This window comes from Mesoplodon bidens (assembly GCF_964165515.1).
Source record: "Mesoplodon bidens genome assembly, chromosome: 1".
NCBI classification, from domain to species: domain Eukaryota; kingdom Metazoa; phylum Chordata; class Mammalia; order Artiodactyla; family Ziphiidae; genus Mesoplodon; species Mesoplodon bidens.
The window spans coordinates 182890411-182912821 of record NC_138176.1 but is presented as its reverse complement, the minus strand read 5'-3'; the positions used below and the strand labels follow the sequence as shown (position 1 = coordinate 182912821).

Below are 22411 nucleotides of genomic sequence, written 5' to 3'. Positions count from 1 at the left end.
TCCTCCTCTTCCTTTTCTTTTTTCTCTCTCCCTCCCCTTCTAATACATTCATTAACTAAATAATTATTGATCACCTAGAGAGGCAGGTCAGTATATAAAGAGGAGAAGCCGGGCTTCTCTGGTGGCGCAGTGGTTGAGAGTCTGCCTGCCGATGCAGGGGACACGGGTTCGTGCCCCGGTCCGGGAAGATCCCACATGCCGTGGAGCGGCTAGGCCCGTGAGCCATGGCCGCTGAGCCTGGGCGTCCGGAGCCTGTGCTCCGCAACGGGAGAGGCCACAACAGTGAGAGGCCCGCGTACCGCAAAAAAAAAAAAAAAAGAGAGAGAAGCCGGCGGCAGTGGGGGCTGCAGAAGACTGGAGGGACGATGCCCCGCCACCCCAAGGGAGCAGCAGCAACTCATCTCCCCATTGTTTCCGTGTGGACTGTGGGTCCAATGTTGTCAAATCGTTACCTTTTTCAAGAGAAGCTGGACATTTAAATTTTGGTGTGAAATCTCCCAAATTTATTTTATTTATTTATTTTTTTGCAGTACACGGGCCTCTCACTGTTGTGGCCTCTCCCTTTGCAGAGCACAGGCTCTGGACGCGCAGGCTCAGCGGCCATGGCTCACGGGCCCAGCCGCTCTGCGGCATGTGGGATCTTCCCGGACCGGGGTACGAACCTGTGTCCCCTGCATCGGCAGGCAGGCTCTCAACCACTGTGCCACCAGGGAAGCCCCCAATTTTAAATGTTAGTAACAAATTCAAAAACCTTTTAAACCCTGTGAAAGCTGAGCAGAACAACTGTGAGCTGGATCTGGCCTGTGGGCTCCTAGTTTGCACCTCTACTCTCCAGAAACTCCTCCAAGCCCCTCCATGTTCCCCGATCCCTGTGTTTTCCTGGCTCTTCCTTTTGTCCTTTGCATCCCATTAGCTGGACTGCCCAACCCCATTCTCCCCATTGATATAAATCCTAACTCCTACCTGACCTTTAAGATCAAACTCAAAGTCTGCTGTGTGGCATGCTTGCCTTTTCAGCAGCAAGTAGGGGAAACCAAAATCAGCAGTGGGTTGACATGTGGTCTAGATACCAAATCCTGGGAGGTCAGCCAAGGCAGGGATCACGTTCTCGATCTACAAGTGCAGGGAACAGAGAGTCAGAGGACAAGAAGTTTGTGACTTGGGTGAAGGAGTCTGAGCAAGTACTAGACGCAGGACACTGAAGATCAGAATGGCGCTTCAGAATAGTCCCAAGACAACAGCTTTTAAAAATAAGACAAAACTTTTTAGTTTTTGAAGGGAAAGAAAACAGGAAGGGCAACTAACCTACTCTGTGCTAGGTATGTCTCAAAATCATACCAAAGTTTAGAGAGATCAAATAGATTACTCATGTCATACAGCTAAAAAATGCCAGAGAATTTAGATTTTCAATTCTTTGTGGAAACCATTATACCAGTGGTTCTTAATTTTGGCTGAATATTAGAATCACTGGGGAGTTTGTGTGTGTGTGTGTGTGCGCGCGCCTCTGTGTCTGTGTGTTTAGGCAATATATCACTGTATCTGGAGTTTGATCCCTGGGGAGCTTTAAAAAATTCAGGTGCCTGGGTGACACCCCATACCAATTAAATAGAATCTCTAGTGGTAGGATTCAGGCATTGGTAGTTTTCAAGGTTCCCCAGGTGATATCAGTGTGCAGCCAAGGTGGAGGACCCCTGAGTCCTTCCCACAATATTGACTCCTGCTGAGCATTGCTCACAGAGAAGGGAAGCAGTGAGTAATAAACAGATAGGGGTCAAGGAGGCCAGTGGAACTCAAGTAGTATTATTTTAATTAGTTTTTCCTTCCAGTGGAAATGTACATCTGTACTCATTGTACAACCAGATATCCAGTCTGGGAGTTGAGGGGGTAAGTAGGAACCAGTCAGTGGAATTGAGCAATGGAAGTATAAAATATTGGTTTTTGTTTTCATTTTTTTAAGTGTACAATTCAATAGTTTTTAGTATATTCATAGAGTTGTGCTTTACCATCACCACAGTCAATTTTAGAACGTTTTCATCACCTCAAAAAGAAACTCCATATCCTTTAGCTGTCAACCACCAGCCTTAAGCAATCACTTATCTACTTTCTTCTCTGTAGATTTTCCTTTTCTGGACCCCAATGTTGGTTTTTAACCCAGGTGCTTCATTGCTGCAGTACCCATGCTGATCCTTGTTATTTTTATCTATTTTTTACTTTTTATTATACCATAACATATGTACAGAAAGAAAGCATAAACCATAAGTCTACAGCTCAATACAGTTTTGCAAACTGAGCTCACCATGTAACCAGTACAAGGTCAAGAACAAACCTTATCAGCATCTCAGAAGCTTCCCTTGTGCTCCCCCTCCTTCAAGGGTAACCATTCTCCTGACTTATACAAGCATAGGTTACTTTTGCCCGCTTTTGAACTTTGTACCAATGGACTTACAGGATATGTCCTTTTTTTGTTTCTGGCTTCTTTTACTCAACATTATGTTTGTGAGATCCATACTTGCCAGTAGCCATGGTGATCTTTTGATGTTAAATTCACCTAGTTTCCTGCAGAACAGATTATTCGGAAAGATTCATTGAGACTCTTAAAATATTCTTCAGCTGATTTATTGAATAAGCCGCCTCCTTTGGTCAGTATGAAAATAATCTAGTCCTGGAGGATTTTTTTTGAAATTTAAATTCAGAAGACTGAAATTGTTGAGGGCAAGTGAAAGCATCTCCGGCTTGCGGAGCTAATTGGACTAGTCGGTAAACTGGAACTGAATAAACTTTAATGTTTATAAACATCTAACAAACATAAGAAATTGAATTCCTTATCTAGGTCTTTCTTCCTGGGATCTTTTATTTTGGCATGTCTTTGGGAACTGCTTATGATTTTTCCTCCTATATAATTATTTTTTCTTTCACATCTAATGTCCAATACTGTAGACCAACCCCTCTCTTCACTTAGGAATGTTTAAGACCAAACATAAGGCTAGGGATGAAGTAGCATTGTTATACCTGCAAGTGTTAGGAAGTGCCATATGATTTACTCCTAGTTTCCTTAGCAATTTCTTCTCTCCTTGCACACTCAAACAAGCTAGTAGAATGCATGCTAAACATGGCGAAGAACTTTGCACAGAAATTTGTTCTTGTGGAATTTCATTTTATGTACCAACAAGGTTTGCCCTTCAGTATAAAGCACAAGCAGGTCTTTGTGAATCTGGTCTTTCCTAATGTATTTGAATTTTCAGGTGCCTTAGGGAGGCTCTGAAAGCGGGGGAGGGATGTGGGTCTTGGGCTGTGCTTTCTTATCTAGAATATCACAGAGCAACTGGGGTATGAGGTCGGTGTCTTGATTTGAGACCAACCAGATCAGAAGCATTGAAAATGGAGGCTCTGTGACGTTTAAAATACATACAACAAACATAGTAACCCATAAATGTGCTTCCTTCACTAGATACTACTTCCCTGTATCCATAAAATTGGCAATGATGTTTAGTCCTCAGACCAGAAATTTCCAAAAATGATTTGAAATGTGTATCCCTAAGCCAACTGGCAGAAACCAATCACTTCTACAGATTTCTATGACTAAGTGTTGCTCCAGCTTACTCTGTGATTCCCTTAAGACCCCACATTTTATAGGAAAGGTCATCACACCCCTGCCTGTTCCAAGGGAAAGAAAAAGGACTGCTCTTAAATGCTTAAAAACTCTATATTTTCTCAGTTTGTAGTGAAAAATAGGGAGGAAACGCAGAGTTCATGGAAACTAAGCCCAACATTTCTGAGACGTCTGTCGTGTCATCTTTGCCCATCACAGAAATAGGTTCTGGGGTAAAAGTGCTTGTGCAAATATTTTTTCTAGGATTTATATACAGTGGGAAAGCTTAAAGAAAATGTTTATTTAAATGCTATTTACCCTACGCCCATCCTTTCTGAGATATCATGCCCCGGTCTTGATATCATTATTGTGGTAACACCAAACTGCCTAATCTTGCCAGCCCTGTCACCGCTGCTGCACCTCTGTGCTTGCTCTTCCTTCTGCCTGGGCCAGCTGTTGTCAACCACTGCACTTTCTTCACTGGATCATTCTTACTTCACCTTCAAGATTCAGCTCAGTTGTCATCTCCTCCAGGAATTCTGAACCTCCAGTTTGACGTAATTGCCCGTTCTGTTTTTTTTTTTTCTTCCACAGTACTTCCCACCCAGCAGCTCTCCAGGGCCCAGGTAATGCCCTGAAAGTTGTGAGCGACACTGTATTTTTTTTTAAGCTTTTTATTTTATATTGGAGTATAGCCAATTAACAGCGTTGTGATAGTTTCAGGTGCACAGCAAAGCGACTCAGCCATACATATACATGTATCCATTCTCCCCTCCCATCGAGGCTGCCACATACCATTGAGCAGAGTTCCCCGTGCTATATAGTAGGTCCTTGTTGGTTAGGTTATCCTTTTTAAATATAGCAGTGTGTACATGTCAATCCCAAACTCCCTAACTATCCCCCACCCCCCGCCTCACCCCGCCCCGTAACCATAAGTTCATTCTCTAGGTCTGTGAGTCCGTTTCTGTTTTGTAAATACGTTCATTTGCATCATTTCTTTTTAGATTCCATATATAAACGGTATCATACGATATTTCTTTCTCTGTCTGACTTACTTCACTCAGTATGTCAATGTCTAGGTGCAGCCATGTTGCTGCAAATGTAATTGCCCCTTCTGTTTGTTCTCACTGCACCCTGAGCAAATCTCTGTCTTAAACCTTAGCAGATACACTCCTTGAAAGCAAACTATTAATGACAATTAAAATGACGACTTATATAACTGTCCTTTTATTTTTCTTTTAAAAATCGTAATATTGGCCCATTTCCAAACTTTAGGTTTAGTTTAATCCTTAATAGAAAACATGCGGCTTTGTGAAATGCACACTATCATTATTTTGTCTACTATTACTCAGAAACAATTTAGATGAAGATTCTATCTAACTCTAAGGATCCTTAAGCACACCATTGATGCTGAGCAAATATGGACTGGAATACATATTCTTAAAAATTGTCTCATTCCCTGCTTTTGTTTTTTGTGCCTCTGTGTGTCCCTTCCTTTACTAACTCCTTATGTTCTCTGTTACACTAGATTTTCTCTCTTCTAATTTCCAAAAAGCAGTTCCTTATTTATGCTGTTTACTCACCTTATGGATTTGGGTTTCCAAGACTACCCCAAATGACACAGTTCCTTTCCCCTTTCAGAACCATGTCTGAAAGCCACATACCTGTCACCTAGTGAAGGGTGATATCTGGGCTATGACCATATGGCCTAACAGAAATCATGATAGTTTATACCTGTGCTAAGAACTGAATATGCAGCAGTTCTGTGAGATATGAACTGCATTTGTGCCTTTTTACAGACAACAAACAGATTCAGAGAACTTAATAACTTGCCCAGCATCCTACAAGTTTTAAATGCGGAGCTGGGTTTAAGAACCAAACTCCACCAGATTCCAGAACTTATGCTTTAAAATTTTTTTAACTTTTATTCTGAAATAAAATAAGTATAGATTAATAGGGAGTTGCAAAGAAATGTACAGGGAGGCCCTGTGCAACCTTCACCCCATCTCCCCCAATTTGACATCCTGCATCACTGTAGTATACTATCAAAACCAGGAAATAGTTCAGCATCCATTAGTAGGGTAAGCTGAGGTCATTGATTAGCATAGAATTTTAGTTAAATATGGCTTTTGAATGAAAATAACATTCTTTATATTGTAAAGCCTTCATTTTAATAAACAACTCATTATTACCATGATATACATTGAAGAAGAATGTGGTTTAGATCACTGGTTCTTAACCTTTTAGGACATAGATATATTTTAGAAGGCAATGAAATATGGACCTTTCCAGCAAAAAAAGACATATGCACACATATATACAAAATGTTCATCGTTTCATAAACATCCTCTATCTCCATCCCTCAAAATGTGCATAGACTCAGCTTAAAAACTTCTGGCTTTGAGCGACATTTAAGGAAATTACATTTGAGAATTCCCTGGTGGTCCAGTGGTTAGGACTCGGCACTTTCACCACCAAGGCATGGTGGGGGAAGTAATATCCCACAAGCTGTGCTGCGCGGCCAAAAAAACCCCCAAGAAACAAAAAAACCCATTACATTTACTTACATCTGAAACAGTCTTCCTTAGTGCTTTTTAAATCTTTTCCCATCTCTGCTTATAGAAAAGCCTCCAAACCCTCTTATTACTCTTTTACTTAAGGGGCTGAAAGTTCCTTGGATTTCCTACAGCTCTTTGTTGCTTAGGAAAAACCTCCGCTTCCAACATTATTGCTCCTATGAACACACTTTATCTGAGTCTGCTTTCTTGTGCGTAAAAGTCCTTTGGTCAATGACTTTTATTTTATTTTATTATTATTTTTTAAACATCTTTATTGGAGTATAATTGCTTTACAATGGTGTTTTAGTTCCTGCTGTATAACAAAGTGAATCAGCTATACATATACATATATCCACATATCTCCTCCCTCTTGCATCTCCCTCCCACCCTCCCTATCCCACTCCTCTAGGTGGTCACAAAGCACCCAGCTGATCTCCCTGTGCTATGCGGCTGCTTCCCACTAGCTATCTATTTTACATTTGGTAGTGTATATATGTCCATGCCACTCTCTCACTTTGTCCCAGCTTACCCTTCCCCCTCCCCGTGTCCTCAAGTCCATTCTCTACATCTGCGTCATTATTCCTGTCCTGCCCCTAGGTTAATCAGAACCAATTTTTTTTTAGATTCCATATATATGTGCTAGCATACAGTATTTGTCTTTCTCTTTCTGACTTACCTCACTCTGTATGACAGACTCTAGGTCCATCCACCTCACTACAAATAACTCAATTTTGTTTGTTTTAATGGCTGAGTAATATTCCATAGTATATATGTGCCACATTTTCTTTATCCATTCATCTGTCGATGGACGCTTAGGTTGCTTCCATGTCCTGGTTTGTAAATAGAGCTGCAATGAACATTGTGGTACATGACGCTTTTTGAATTATGTTTTTCTCAGGGTATATGCCCAGTAGTGGGATGCTGGGTCGTATGGTAGTTCTATTTTTAGTTTTTTAAGGAAACTCCATACTGTTCTCCATAGTGTTGCATCAATTTACATTCCCACCAGCAGTGCAAGAGTGTTCCCTTTTCTCCACCCCCACTCCAGCATTTATTGTTTGTGGATTTTTTGATGATGGCCATTCTGACTGGTGTGAGGTGATACCTCATTGTAGTTTTGATTTGCATTTCTCTAATGATCAGTGATGCTGAGCATTCTTTCATGTGTTTGTTGGCTATCTGTGTATCTTTTTTGGAGAGTGTCTGTTTAGGTCTTCTGTCCATTTTTGGATTGGGTTGTTTGTTTTTTTGATATTGAGCTGCATGAGCTGCTTGTAAATTTTGGAGATTAGTCCTTTGTCAGTTGCTTCATCTGCAAATATTTTCTCCCATTCTGAGGGTTGTCTCTTCATCTTGTTTATGGTTTCCTTTGCTGTGCAAAAGCTCTTAAGTTTCATTAGGTCCCACTGTTTATTTTTGCTTTTATTTCCATTTCTTTAGGAGGTGGGTCAAAAAGGATCTTGCTGTGATTTATGTCATAGAGTGTTCTTCCTATGTTTTCCTCTAAGAGTTTTATAGTGTCTGCCCTTACATTTAGGTCTTTAATCCATTTTGAGTTTATTTTTGTGTATGGTGTTAGGGAGGATTCTAATTTCACTCTTTTACATGTACCTGTCCAGTTTTCCCAGCTCCACTTATTGAAGAGGCTGTCTTTTCTCCGCTGTATATTCTTGCCTCCTTTATCAAAAATAAGGTGACCATGTGTGCGTGGATTTATCTCTGGGCTTTCTATCCTGTTCCATTGATCTGTATTTTTGCTTTTGTGCCAGTACCATACTGTCTTGATGACTGTAGCTTTGTAGTATAGTCTGAAGTCAGGGAGCCTGATTCCTCCAGCTCTGTTTTTCTTTCTCAAGGTTGCTTTGGCTATTCAGGGTCTTTTGCACTTCCATACAAATTGTGAAATTTTTGGTTCCAGTTCTGTGAAAAATGCCATTGGTAGTTTGATAGGGATTGCACTAAATCTGTAGATTGCTTTGGGTAGTAGAGTCATTTTCACAATGTTGATTCTTCCTATCCAAGAACATGGTATATCTCTCCATCTGTTTGTATCATCTTTAATTTCTTTCATCAGTGTCCTATAGTTTTCTGCATACAGGTCTTTTGTCTCCTTAGGTAGGTTTACTCTTAGGTATTTTATTCTTTTTGTTGCAGTGGTAAATGGGAGTATTTCCTTATTTTCTCTTTCAGAATTTTCATCATTGGTGTATAGAAATGCAAGAGATTTCTGCACATTAATTTTGTATCCTACTACTTTACCAAATTCATTGATTAGCTCTAGTAGTTCTCTGGTAGCATCTTTAGGATTCTCTGTGTAGTATCATGTCATCTGCAAACAATGACAGCTTTACTTCTCCTTTTCTGATTTGGATTCCTTTTATTTCTTTTTCTTCTCTGATTGCTGTGGCTAAAACTTCCAAAACTATGTTGAATAAGAGTGGTGAGAGTGGGCAACCTTGTCTTGTTCCTGATCTTAGTGGAAATGGTTTCAGTTTATCACCATTGAGGACGATGTTGGCTGTGGGTTTATCATATATGGCCTTTACTATGTTGAGGTAAGTTCCCTCTATGCCTACTTTCTGGAGAATTTTTATCATAAATGTTGTTGAATTTTGTCAAAAGCTTTTTCTGCATCTATTGAGATGATCATGTGGTTTTTATCCTTCAGTTTGTTAATATGGTGTATCACGTTGATTGATTTGCCTATATTGAAGAATCCTTGCATTCCTGAAATAAACCCCACTTGATCATGGTGTATGATCCTTTTAATGTGCTGTTGGATTCTGTTTGCTAGTATTTTGTTGAGGATTTTTGCATCTATGTTCATCAGTGATATTGGCCTGTAGTTTTCTTTCTTTGTGACATCTTTGTCTGGTTTTGGTATCAGGGTGATGGTGGCCTCATAGAATGAGTTTGGGAGCGTTCCTCCCTCTGCTATATTTTGGAAGAGTTTGAGAAGGATAGGTGTTACCTCTTCTCTAAATGTTTGATAGTGGTCAATAACTTTTAAGTTGTCCTTCCCTTTTTGGGTCACCACCAAGAACATGGGAATTTGGGGTCATGGCTCTTGAGTTAGGTATCAGGCCTGGGATCTCTGAAGCTCAGCTAAATATGAGAATGTCACTGGAAGCTCGTGTCAGTTTTGAGCCAGCTGCCACGAGCCAGGAAATGTATAATATTTCCACAGCCAGGGCTCACCCAGAGAGTGTGAGTCAACAAGGCATAGGTCAGAGCCACAATCCGGAAGGAGGAGGGTACAGATATATTAAAAAAAAAAAAAAAAAAAAGCCAGGCTGATGGTCTGACCAGAAGGGTAGGGCAAATCTTGATTCTGAGGAAGATTCTTGCCTTAGTAATAAACCTATTTTGTGCTTCCTAAGGAGGTAAAGCTTGGAGAAGTGTTCTGCTGCCATGGATCCAGAAGCCTGAGTTTAGCTAGTCAAGAACCTACAAGGAAGTGGTCACACCTGGAAATGTGTGGGTGGAATTAAGGGCTGATGCAGACACTTTGCCTGAGGAATTGGCTGTGTTTTGCTCTCAATTGTTTAAGATAGGAGAAAGCCAGAATGCTTTGACTGTGTATTAGCTACCTAATTTTTTATGATCACCTTTTTCCAATCAGAAGAAGTTTCACAACTGCTCTACCACTTTTAAGTTTTTTGTCTGCTGATGAATGTATTCCATTTTGCATACAGTTGGCTTTTTACTGCTGTGAATAGTTCCATAGCCTGGTTGCTAAAACAGACTAGTGGAACAAATTGCTTTCCAAGGTATGGTATCCATTTCCTCCTCCTGAATTTGTCTACTTAAGACAAAGTCTTTTGCCCTGGTTTCTTTGCACTGTCAAACCAAGTATTTGACCCAGGAGGAGAAATGGAGAGTGGAAGGATGGAGGGTGGTCTTGGGCTAGTGTCTGTTTATGACTTTATGAAGTGCTGTGTTGGGGTCCCCCGTTGTTGAACGTCTGCCTCAGTTCTACAACAGGAATCAGACCATGCCAGGCACTGTGCTAAACAGTGTAAATAATCCTCCCAACAACTCTAAAGTTGGCTAGGTTTTTTGTTTGTTTGTTTGTTTGTTTTTGGCTGTGCCACACAGCATACAGGATCTTCGTTTTCCGACCAGGGATTGCACCTGTGCCCGCTGCAGTGGAAGCATGGAGTCTTAACCACTGGACCACCAGGGAAGTTCCCTAAAGTTGGCTGTTCATCCATGAGGAAACTAAAGGTCAAAGAAATGAACTAACCTTACCAGTGTCACAACACTAGTCAGTGAAGAAAATGGGATTTGATCCCATGTGTTTCATCCTATATTTAAGCAGAGGATTTGGTCCTCAGCTGTGCTTTCTCATGGTACAACCTCTCTCTTCCCCTTTCCTCTCCATGAGGAAATCTGGCTCAGGGGTAGGAGTTGACACTAACTTAATCCGTTGGAGACTGATTAACGACCCCAGAATTCCCTTTCACACAGGAAGATATGCCTTGCCAATAAATAGAATATCCGCTGACCAGGGCCCCTCCTCTGGGTAAGAGTGCTTAGTGAGAATTGGAAAACTTCCAGGCATCTCATATCCAGACTGTAAGGCCTGAAGGATTAAACACAAGCTGTAGTCATGGGATGGCTAGATGTCTGCCAAATATAGTCTACCCTGAACAGTGCAAGGTAAACATTGATGAAGCTTCTTTCCAAAGCCATCATTTTCTGGACTCCTGGCAACTCAGGGCAGATGACTTCTCTTTTATTTGTATTATCTTTAGTTGTTACACTTGCCAGAATTACTGTTATCTCTTAGATCACTGAGCCTGAGGTGATTTTAGCTGTCATCATAACTTTCTGAGCAGTGGATAGAATCCATTAGAATTTACAAACCGTTATTCAGGGTGGGTTACTTTTGTAATCCCAAACCTAATTCTTTGGGTGTTGATTTATGATGAGATTTTTGTCTCTAAATTCTGAAGAAGTCATCTCAGAGTTTGCAATCTTTATTCTCTCAAGCTTGGGAGCTTTTAGAATCTCCCCTACTTGAAGACTTTAATAGATAAGATCAAAACCAGCTACATTGCTAAAATCCACCACGCATAGCAGTCATTCATTTATTTACGTTTTATACTTAACAACAAATAGGCAGGCTGTGCAAGTGTTTTATGTACCTTTCTGGATGTGTGACATTTTCACATAAAACGCCCAAATGAAGAGGAAGAATATCTCTTTAGACCCTACCTGTCCCAGTCTCACAAAGATAATGGATGGAAAGATTTCAGGAGAAATGAACATTTGATTATTTCTTCAGGCCATTATAGTGTTTCTCCCCGCCTGCTCTAAAAGGAATGGGTTCATCCTACTCCTGGGAATAGGTTTCTCTTTGCATCAAAAACTTTGTAGGGCTTCCCTGGTGGTGCAGTGGTTGAGAGTCTGCCTGCCGATGCAGGGGACACGGGTTCGTGCCCCAGTCCGGGAAGATCCCACATGCCGCGGAGCAGCTGGGCCCGTGAGCCATGGCTGCTGGGCCTGCGCGTCCGGAGCCTGTGCTCCGCAACGGGAGAGGCCGCAACAGTGAGAGGCCCGCGTATCGCAAAAAAAAAAAAAAAAAAAAGCTTTGTAAAGAGCCAGCTGTACCAAGACAGCCCTGAAATTCTCGAGTAACAGGTTTTCAATTAGGAATATTTGCTCTAAGGCTAAGGAGGTTCATCATTTAGTGGTGGGATATGGTATAGTGGCACGAGCCACGGGGGACTCTGGGGTCTCTTTCTAAATTGGCCACTTTTAGCCTTGTGCAGCTTACCTACTTTGTGAATTGCTTGTCAAAGTGAAATGAGATAATGTTTGAAAGTGTTCTGAAAACTAAAAAATGTTATATACAACTGTAAGTTGTTACTTCCAAGCAAAACAGCAAGCAGTCAGTGAAAAAGGAATCAGTTGAAAGCAATTGGTGCACATACCTTTTCAAGCACCAAACATGAAGTGCCGTTGTTTATTGAGCATTTACCATGTGCCAGGCATGGTATAAATGTTTTACTTCTATTAACTAATCTAATCTTTACAGTACCCTAATAAGGTAGATATTATTGTCCCCATTTTACAGATGAGAAACACTGACGCACAGAAAAGTTACGCATCCTGCCCAAAGTAATATACCTAGGAAATATACCCAGGTAATACATTTAATAAGTGATGAGATGAAGCTGGAATGCAAATCCAGGCAGCCTGGCTCCAGAGCCCAGACTACACTGCTGGCAGCATAATCCTTACTAACTGAAATGGTAGCAGGTACAAGACATTTGTAATGCATGTCTCAAAAGGTTAAATGTTATGTAAGTCTTGAAAGGTTAAAATTGTGTTGAGTAAAGACACTAAGAAAAATGAGTATGCTTGAAGGATTTGGATTTGACTCCCTTCCAATGCCAGTCTTCATAGTTTTGAGTCCTACCTTACTTATATAGAGCCCATAGCCCTTAAACATGCATGTAAAGTCATCCCTTAAACACCTACATCATCAGCAAAATGGTGGTAATGGTATTGGTTGATCCTTTAAGATCCAGTAAGGTTGAAAATGGTCAAATGAGAGGGTATAGAGGAAAAGCCTTTTTGTGTGTGTGTTTTTTTTTTTTGCGGTACGCGGGCCGCCTCTCACTGCTGTGGCCTCTCCCGTTGCGGAGCACAGGCTCCGGCCGCGCAGGCCCCGCGATCAGGGCTCACGGGCCCAGCCGCTCGGCGGCACGTGGGATTTTCCCGAACCGGGGCATGAACCCGTGTCCCCGGCATCGGCAGGTGGACTCTCAACCACTGCGCCACCAGGGAAGCCCCGAGGAAAAGCCTTTTAAAGTAGAATGTCAGAGAAGTATTTTATGCTGAAATCTATAATAATAATCAGGAATCAGTTAACATATTTCTAATGATTTTCTTTTTAAAAATTCACCTGCTAATGGTAATTGGATCTGATTCTTTTCCTTTTTTTTTGTAAAAAAACTATCAACCATATTTTTAACTTAAGATTGAATCATAAACATGTTTAAGATTGAAGTATAAATATGTAACATAAAAATATATTCTTAAATATTTAAATCTATAACTTTTGATGTATATGTGTCAAGGATATGTGTCATAGTTTATTTAACCATTCACTATTATTGGATATTTAAGATGCCTCCAGTTTTTAAATGATAATAAATAAATAACATCACAATGAATTTCTTGGGCATATCTTAAGACAGATAAATACCCAGAAGTAGAATTATTGACTCAAAAAGCACAAACATTTTAAAGCTTTTGATATATCTTGCCAAATTGCTTTTTTAAAAGGATGAATTAATGTTTACTTGCAACAGAAGTCTGCAAAGGAGCTTTTTTTTTTTTTGCATATTGGATGTTTTCATTTTAAAATATTTGCCAGTTTCTTTATGGTTTGCCATTGTTTACATTTAACAGCTCTTCATATATGTTTAATGCTATGTCCTTTTTCTATAAATGGGACATACTTTGCATGTTTATTAATTAGGTTTTCATACTGATTTCTTATCAAGTTTTGCTAGTCCTTTGATTGAAATTTGTGGCAGAAATGTGCAATTACATAGCTTGTGTTTATTTTGATTACATTCTCATAACTTTCTTTATAATTTAGTGTATTGCCTCTAAGCTTAGGATGTCATTCCCCACCTATGTAACCATTGGAAAAAACATTAAGTAGACCTACTATGTACTAACATAAAATGATGTCTCTTTTTTAAGAGAAAAAAAAGTAGTGTCCTGCAAAGCAATGTTTAATTATGATCGTATCTCTCTCTCTCTCTGCCCCCCTACACACACACACACACACACACACACACACACACATTTATTTATTCACTAATTGATTTTGATTGTTTTCTTTGTGGCAGAGATATAGCATTGAACGAAACAGACAAAATCTGAGCTCTTATGGAACTTGGTTTATTGGAGAGGCCAGCAATTTAAAAAAACCCATCATGGGATTTCCCTGGTGGTCCAGTGGGTAAGACTCCAAGCTCCCAATGCAGGGGGCCCAGATTCAATCCCTGGGCGGGGAACTAGATCCTACATGCATGCTGCAACTCAGAGTCTGCAGGCCGCAACTAAGAAGTCCGCATGCCGCAACAATAAATAAATAAATAAACAAACAAACAAACCCATCAACGGATAAATATAATGTCAGGTAGTGCTAAGTGCTATTAACAGACGTAGAGCAGAGTAAGAGATGGAGAGTGACTGGGGCTCCTTTAGATTCAGTGGTCAGAGATCTTTCTAAAGTGGCATTAGATCAGAAAGTATTGGATGAAGTAACTAGTATAATATTTTATACAAGCACATGGATAGAAAAATACCAAAGTTGTGTAGTCCCCTTCTTAGTGAATATTACCAGCGGCTCTTTTGTCACCTAGACAAAACCAGCAAAGCATCCTATCCTAGACTTCTCCCTTACTCCCCATACCTAGTTAATCATCACCCTTTTGCCACCTATATACTTATAAATTTGTTTTCTACTTACCACTGTCTTCTCTTAGGCCCTTGTCACTTTTTGTTCTTTTTCACTGTTTGAAAAGATATCTTAGTTCAATTTTTTGTAATAAACAATGCACAATTAAATTATATAATGCGTGAGAGCTAACTTGGTGGGGCTTCCACGGGCCAAATGGGGACAATGTGAGCATGAAAATAAATGTTGATTTTAATGGATGATCAGGTAGAAATCCATGAGTTCACACGGATATAAATAAAAGATTTTTTAAAAATGAGAAATGAGAAAAGGTCTTCCTTATAGTAGAATTGCAGCTGGTAAATGTAGAAAGAATGGTGGAATTAGAAAAATCACAGTTAGGCAGCCACCATGACAAAAACTGACTGGGCCAAGAATCGTCAATGGCTGCTAAAACTGGGTGAAACTATCATGATAAATGGGTTATGTACACAGTTTCAAAGTACCAGACTACACAAGATACTTATTAATTACACAGGGAAAAACAGAACTGTATAGTGGAGAATCCCATCAGACACTGCATTAACCATGAAGGGAACAATTACCAGTAATAGGACACATGGACATCACGTGCCTCCATATGATGCACTGAGGACAGAACAGTACTTCTCTGGTATTTTTCCCAAAAATGCATAATCTAGATCTAAATATCAGGAAACAACAGAGATTACCAAATTCAGGGGCATTCTTTTTTTTTTTTTTGTGGTACGCGGGCCTCTCACTGTTGTGGCCTCTCCCATTGCGGAGCACAGGCTCTGGACACGCAGGCTTAGTGGCCATGGCTCATGGGCCCAGCCGCTCCACAGCATGTGGGATCTTCCTGGACCGGGGCATGAACCTGTGTCTCCTGCATCGGCAGGCAGACTCTCAAACACTGCGCCACCACGGAAGCCCTCAGGGGCATTCTTTAAAATAATTGTCCTGTACTCTTTAAAAATATCAAGGTCATGAAAGAAGAAAGACTGAGAAAAAACTTTGGACTACAGAAGACTAAGGTGACATGATAACTAGATTCATTTGTAATCCTGAATTGTATCCTGGACCAGAAAACAGTTTTTTCCTTTTGATATTAGTTGGACAGTTGATGAAATTTGAGTGTCTGTAGATTATAGTACTGTAAAAATATTAATTCCTGATTTTGATAATTGTATTGTGGATATAGAAGTAAATGTCCTCGTCTTTTAAGAAATACACACTGAAGTGTTTAGGGGTAAAGGGATATCATGTCCAAAGAAAATTGCAACTAGAGCCTCTTCTAGATGCTTTTTTATGGATAGAGGTCACATGACAATCTACCAGTTGTCTGACAGAGTATCCATAATAACCACTTACTGGTTTCTTTGAAACGCCTGGATTTGTTCATTCAGTAGCCACCACTGAGTGCCAGTGTATCAAACACAGTACTAGGCACAGGATGAGGCAAAAATAGTTGCAATGTGTCCTTGGGGCATTGACAGCCTACAGGAGAAAAGCCAGAGAGAGAGATAATGAATGAGAATGATAAAGCAAATGTAGTAAATATTAACATTTGAGGAATGTAGGCAATGGGAATTCATTTATTATTTCTGCAACCTTTTAGGATCTATGAAATTATTTCAAAATAAAAAGGTAAAAATGTACTGTAAAAACGATTGGAAAGATAAAAAAGAAACTAAAAGACAGTAAAAGAAGATTTCAATAGACTAGAGTTTTATAGACAACTTACAAAAATTGTACCTATATTAGGCCACTAAGGAAAATCACAACAAATTCCACAAAGCACAGAAATGTACATGCCACACTCAGACTACAAGCACTAAAACAAGTAAAAATACAATGTTTAAATTTAAAAATCCAAACTATTTAGACAATCTCAATTCCCTCTAACCATAACTGAATCAAAGAAGAAATACTATACTTCCAAACTATTTAGAATACAATAGTAGTGAATAAAACCTATGGGATGGGGCCTAAACTATAGGCAAGGGAAAATCCGCAGTCTAAAAACTATTATTATTCATCAAGAAAGAATAAAAATAAACAAATCATATACTGTTCTAGAAGTTAGGGTAAAAATATCAAAAATACTAGAAGCCCATGAAGAAGAATGTGGTGCCCTCCCTCACAGTTGTCCGTCAGCCAATTTATGAAGCAGTTTAGGGAGCACGTTCAGTGAGCCAGGATCAGGGGCTGGATCGGAGAGACAAACAGTATCCCTTTGTGGAACTTTCGGGGTGTGTGTGTGTGTGTGTACGAGAGGGGAAATATCAGATATTAAATTATAAATTCAAACATTCAATTAAGGTTATGAAGGAGAAGTACAAACTTCTATTCAGTTTTGTCATTGCCTCCCTCCTGTCGTTCTCCGACTCTCCTGCTCCCTCTTTTCCCATGTCTCTCTCCCTATCTTTTGTTTTTCTCTTTTCTCCTCTTGCTTTCTTTCTCTCCCTTTCTCCCAATTCCCTGAAGACACTATGTTTTATTCTTGTCTCATCCTGAGCCTAGTGCTCTGCTTGATACTTTGGCAATGGTGGCCACTGAATAAATGAATCGAGGAATAAATGAATGAATGAATGAATCCTGGAAGCTATTATTTTATTTATTTATTTTAAAGGTGCAGGGTTTTTTTAAATTTTTATTTATTTATTTATTTATTTATTTTTATTTTGGGCTGTGTTGGGTCTTCGTTTCTGTGCATGGGCTTTCTCTAGTTGTGGCAAGCGGGGGCCACTCTTCATCGCGGTGCGCAGGCCTCTCACTGTCACGGCCTCTCTTGTTGAGAGCACAGGCTCCAGATGCGCAGGCTCAGTAGTTGTGGCTCACGGGCCTAGTTGCTCCGCGGCATGTGGGATCTTCCCAGACCAGGGCTCGAACCCGTGTCCCCTGCATTGGCAGGCAGATTCTCAACCACTGCACCACCAGGGAAGCCCTGGAAGCTATTATTGAGTGGACACTCTGCCAGACAACCTGTAGGTTACCATTTGAGTTATACTATTTATAAAAAGCAACCTAGAAGAGAACCTAGTAAATATATAATATAGGGAGATTACAAAATAACCACAGAATACAGCTTAGACAAGCTAGTAGACTATTTAAGCAGTATAAGGTTAACTGAAATTCTATGAAGGGTAGTTTGTGTAAGGGAAAATCATGCCTAACTCACCTTTAGAATGCCTGAGTGAGATATTTCAGTATGAGTACTTGGGGAAATCAGTAGATGCAGTTTATTTTAATTTTTCACAAACACTTGATAAAGGTTCACATCTAAGACACACATTGGGGTGGGGATGTGAAATGTCAAAGGAAGGGCTGAGGTGTATAAGAGAAAAAGTAGTAAGAAAAGAAGTAATGGTAAGAACTAAATTAGGGTTGGGATGCCTTGCACGGTAAGGACTTGGGATTTTATTGTGTTGCCTTTGGAGGGTTTTGAGAATGTCATCTGATTTATAGCTATAAAGGATCTGGTTGCTGTGGGAATAATAATAATAGCAGTAATAGTGGTAAGTGTTTAATCTAGAATAAATGTTGAAGGTAGAGGGAACAGAAATTTACTGGTGATTTGCTGTGTGGTGTGAGAGTCAAGGGTGACTTAAAAGTTTTTGGCTTGAGCCACTGGATGAGTACATTCCTACTTCTCTGCCTGCCTTATTGTCTGTCACGAGAGGAGGTATTTAATGGAGGTTATATTTGTAGGGCAGGAAGATTCCTTAGGTTACTGCAGTCATTCTAGAAAAATAAAAGGGTCCTGAACCTGGGCAGAAGCTATAAGTATGGAGAAGTATTCAGAGGGCACGGACTTAAGAGACATTTAAGAAGTAAAAATAACTACTTAGGAAAACAGTTTTGGGTATTTTAATAAAATTGAAGATAATGAAGTCGTTTTTCCCAATAACTCCACCTATTGATATGTACCCTTGGACAGGGGTTGTCTGAGGCCTGTTTTTATATAGCCCCAGAACTAAGAATATTTATTAATACATTTTTGAAGGATTTAAAAACGGGGATGCGTGGGTTGGATATGTAACAAAGACCATTTATGGCTCTCAATTCCTAAAATATTTACTGTCTGTCCCTAACAGTATAAGTTTGCCAACCCATGGTGTAGATCAGTGGTTTTTAAAGTGTCGTTCCTAGAGCAGCAGCAGCAGCATCTGGGAACTTGTTAGAAATGCGGACTCTCAGGCTCCACACAGGCTCGCTGAATCAGAAACCCTGGGAGGGGGCCCAACATTGTGTTTTAACAAGCTCTCCAGGTGATTCTGATGCATGTTAATTTCTGAGAATCACTGCTCTAGAGAAATTTTTGTACTTGGTGAGGAATAACAGCATTGTGCATAAGAGCTTCACACTGGAAACAGTAGAAATGTCAATCAACAGAAGAGATAAGTAAGTTGTGACAATTAATACAAGGAGAGTATTCCATAGCATGGAGTGTAAAGGCAGACTGCTTGTGTTTGAATCCCAGCTCCAACGGAGTAGTAGCTGTGTGACTGTGGGCAAGTTAACTCGACCTCTCTAAGCCTGTGTAAAATTAGCATAAAAATCCTAACTACTTTATAGGGTTATTGTGAGGATTGAACAATTAAAACAGAAGAGTGGCTGGCACATAAGTATTAGATTTGAAGGGCAGTTTTCATGTAATGTATTATGATACTTTAAGGAAAAACATGTCAAAGTTCATTTCATAAGAGTGATAGTCTGCCCATATATTTTGCCTATAACAAAATGTGATTAAGCAGCATAAGTTAAAAGTAGTGTAGATTTTGGAGGTTCAAATGTTGCACTGCCCCGTAAACCTCAGTTTTCACACGTGAAAAATACTTTAAAGTTACTCTAAAAGAATTGTTAAGAAAACTGGTGAAATGTATATGCCTGAGTTTTGTTTCTTCGACGGGCATTTCCTTTCCTAATTGCCTTTTATTCCTTTCACCATTTCCTCAGTCCTTCCTTCCAAAATTCCTCAGCTGTCTTGATAGTCTCTGAGAAACACTGCCAGAACTAAGGTGCAAAGTAGCTTCCTTGACTGTAAGGAGATGTGGCTTTTTCCATGAATCAAGGTCATGAGAATCAGTGTCTAGTGTTTTCCCAGCTATGCCCCTGCGGCCAAGTCTGGGCCTAGATCTAGGACAGGTCTGTAATCCTGGTATCTCCTGGGATTTCAGCTTTTAGCTGCTTTAGCATGTAAAATGCTTTGTATGTATTTAGTAACGCCTAACGATAAACACCACACAAAGAAATAGAACTGTTTTTTCTCTCTGTGGAGGCCACGTCCTATTTTTTCTACATCTCAGTACTTAGCACCCAGTAGGCCCCATAATATAGCGTTGAACGATTTTGAACTTCTCGGTGGAGCTTAAAAACCTCCATTTCCTAGGCTGAGTTTAAGGTGCAAGCAGCTGAAACCACTGGCTGCATTTTTACTCTCGTCTAGAGCAGCAACCTAAAGACACCTAGTTCAGAGAGAAAAAAAATCACTAAAATTCCCTTCCTCTTAATAACATAAAAGGACCAGAAAAATAAGTCCCCAAAAGACAGCGCAGAAGGCACAGCGCTGCAGCGACCCAGCTCCTGTTCGGGTGCGCTCTCGAAGGGCGAAGAGGCCGGACCCTTGGGGCAGGAGAAAGGCAGCCTCCTTGTGACGTCAAATCACCGGACTCTCGCCCCGGCTTCACGCCGGTTCCGGTTCCCCGGCTTTCCGGGCGCGAGACTACGTGAGCGCGGCGGCGTTCTGCGCGTGCTCCGCAGAGAGACGCGAGAAGGTTGGGTCCAACTCGCGGAGGAGATGCGTGATTGGCTGAAGCCGTGCTGGGGGGTCCCCCAGCCCTTTCGGCAGGGGTAAAACAATAAGAGGGGGCGGTGGCAAAGGGGGCGGGACGTCCGTGTTCCTTGTCGTTCGCCGCAGTGCCTGGCTCCCGGGAAGAGGTGGTTGTGAGGGGAACCAGCTCGTAGCTCTCCGGTTCCGAGGTTTGAGGTTTGTCGGAGGAGGGAGAGGGCGGCGAGCGAGAAGAATCCGCTGCAGCCGGTCCTCGGCGAATTTCCCGCTGACCTCCGCGCGACGTACCCGCCGCCGCTGTTGGTTGGAGGTGTGTATGGGGGCCGGGAAGGGCGGTCGGTCTGGTGGTCGGAGGGGGACATTCCCGTCGCGCGCCGCGGCTCTAGGCAACCGTCCAGTGCATGAGCTCCGGTGTCGGAGGTGTAACTGCAGAGAGAGACATTGTTCTTGCCGGCTGCCTACGCTGCTGTGTGTGCGAGAGAGAAGCCGAGCCTTTTCCTCAGGTGAGGGATGGGAGACCGCATGGGGAGGGAGGTGACCGGCACGCGTTGTGCGGACGGAGGGCTCCGAGGGCACAGGTGGGGCCGGGGTTGGTTGGGGATGAGGTGGCGAGCTGGGAAAGGGGACGCAGTTGCTCCCAAAGGCGCGCTGATGGAGGCTTCGGACGGGACGTGGGGGAGTGGGCTTGCCCGAGAGGATGTTTCGGGTGCGGAGCCCACCAGCCTCGTCCCAGACTCTTGCGGCTCTTATTCCCGGTTCCCTGGCAGTGGGGAGGCCGCCGCCGCCCCGCCCGTGGGGGAGGGGAAAAGAGTCTGTGTCGGCGGAGGCAGAAGCGACGCAGATGCGAAAGTAGCGGCCTCCGGGCACCATTTCGGTGCACGGAAACAGAATCCGGCTCTGAAGGCAGCCTTCGCTTTGCTTACCCAGTACCTGGTGTTCTGCGGTCTCTGACCCCCCCGCGGGTTTATCCCGAAGGAGCTGGGAAACCCGGGCTGTATATAATGTACGCCTTTTCCGTGCCCTTTTTATGTAGGCGATCTCTTGCTGACCCAGGAAAACAAGAGATGTTTGAGTGCTTTGGGGAGTGGGTTTCTTCCTCTTCCCCCATGTCTTTTTGGGGAGGGTGGGAAGGATAGTCAAGGGGAGGAACATAGCGTCCGTAGATTGTGTTAATATTGTTAGCGGAATCTGATCGAATTTTACTTGCCTCTTTAAAGGCAGGTTTCTTAAGATGGCCCTGTGCCGCTTTGGGGAGAGTATAGATATGCATCTACAATTTTCCGCATAGATCAATTTTTTCCCTCCGGTGTATGCCTACTTTCTTAACAGATTTTTTTTTTTTTTTTTGGAGGGGCAGTATCTTTGCTCTCTTAAAAATCAAGCACAAGCAAAAACCCACAGAACCCACGTGCACCGAAGCTGGAATAATAGCAAAGTTGTGCCCTTTCCCCCCCATATGATTGTTGTGATAATAACTTGTGTTAAAATACTGGTTTTAACACCTGGTGCTAGTCTTCCAAACGTTAGCATTGCATGTACCTGGATCTGTGAATCATTAACTGCAGTTAGGCGACCCCGTATGCTACAGGGGAAGAAGATGGGAATTCCTTGTCCAGCTCCATATTTGGCAGTTAATATAGCCTTAGGCATGTGAACAGTTTCTAAACAGTTGACCGTATTAGTATCCAGTGGTCCTTTTGATGTCCAAAATTCCTGGTCTCAAAAAATAGACGGTATGATTAATTTCAAATTCTTAGTACTGAATTATATGTTTCTTTGATGATATTATCTTCCCATTTTCTTAAATATTTAGGATTATTCATGTGTATCCTTGTGTTATGATTTAATCACTAGAGGCTGTTTAATTCTGAAAGGTTGTCCACAAATTGTAGGGAGGATAAGGACCTCAAATGGATTGTTTACTATTTAAGAGCTGTTATGGTTCAGGTTGCTGAATATTCAGGGGTTGAAATGTTTGTCAGTGGTGAACAAGTAGCAAGAGGAAAGAACCAGAATGCTTGTGG

The 22411-nt window shown here is 41.4% G+C and overlaps 1 protein-coding gene across 4 annotated transcripts in view; it reads left to right on the top strand.

The window, feature by feature from the left end:
- The window catches only part of G3BP2 (G3BP stress granule assembly factor 2), a 77160-nt gene that overhangs the window by 25631 nt on the left and 29118 nt on the right, over positions 1-22411 (top strand). For 2 of the 4 annotated variants that reach the window (XM_081224478.1, XM_081224477.1), the window contains exon 1: positions 20751-20890. The exons of 1 other annotated variant lie outside the window; for it this stretch is intronic. In XM_081224478.1, coding sequence (XP_081080604.1) covers positions 20789-20890 — 102 coding nt within the window. In that variant the 5' untranslated portion in view covers positions 20751-20788. Of the gene's footprint in view, positions 1-20469; positions 20698-20750; positions 20891-22411 lie in introns of those variants that run through there. One more of the 4 variants, XM_081224480.1, reaches the window with a different exon arrangement.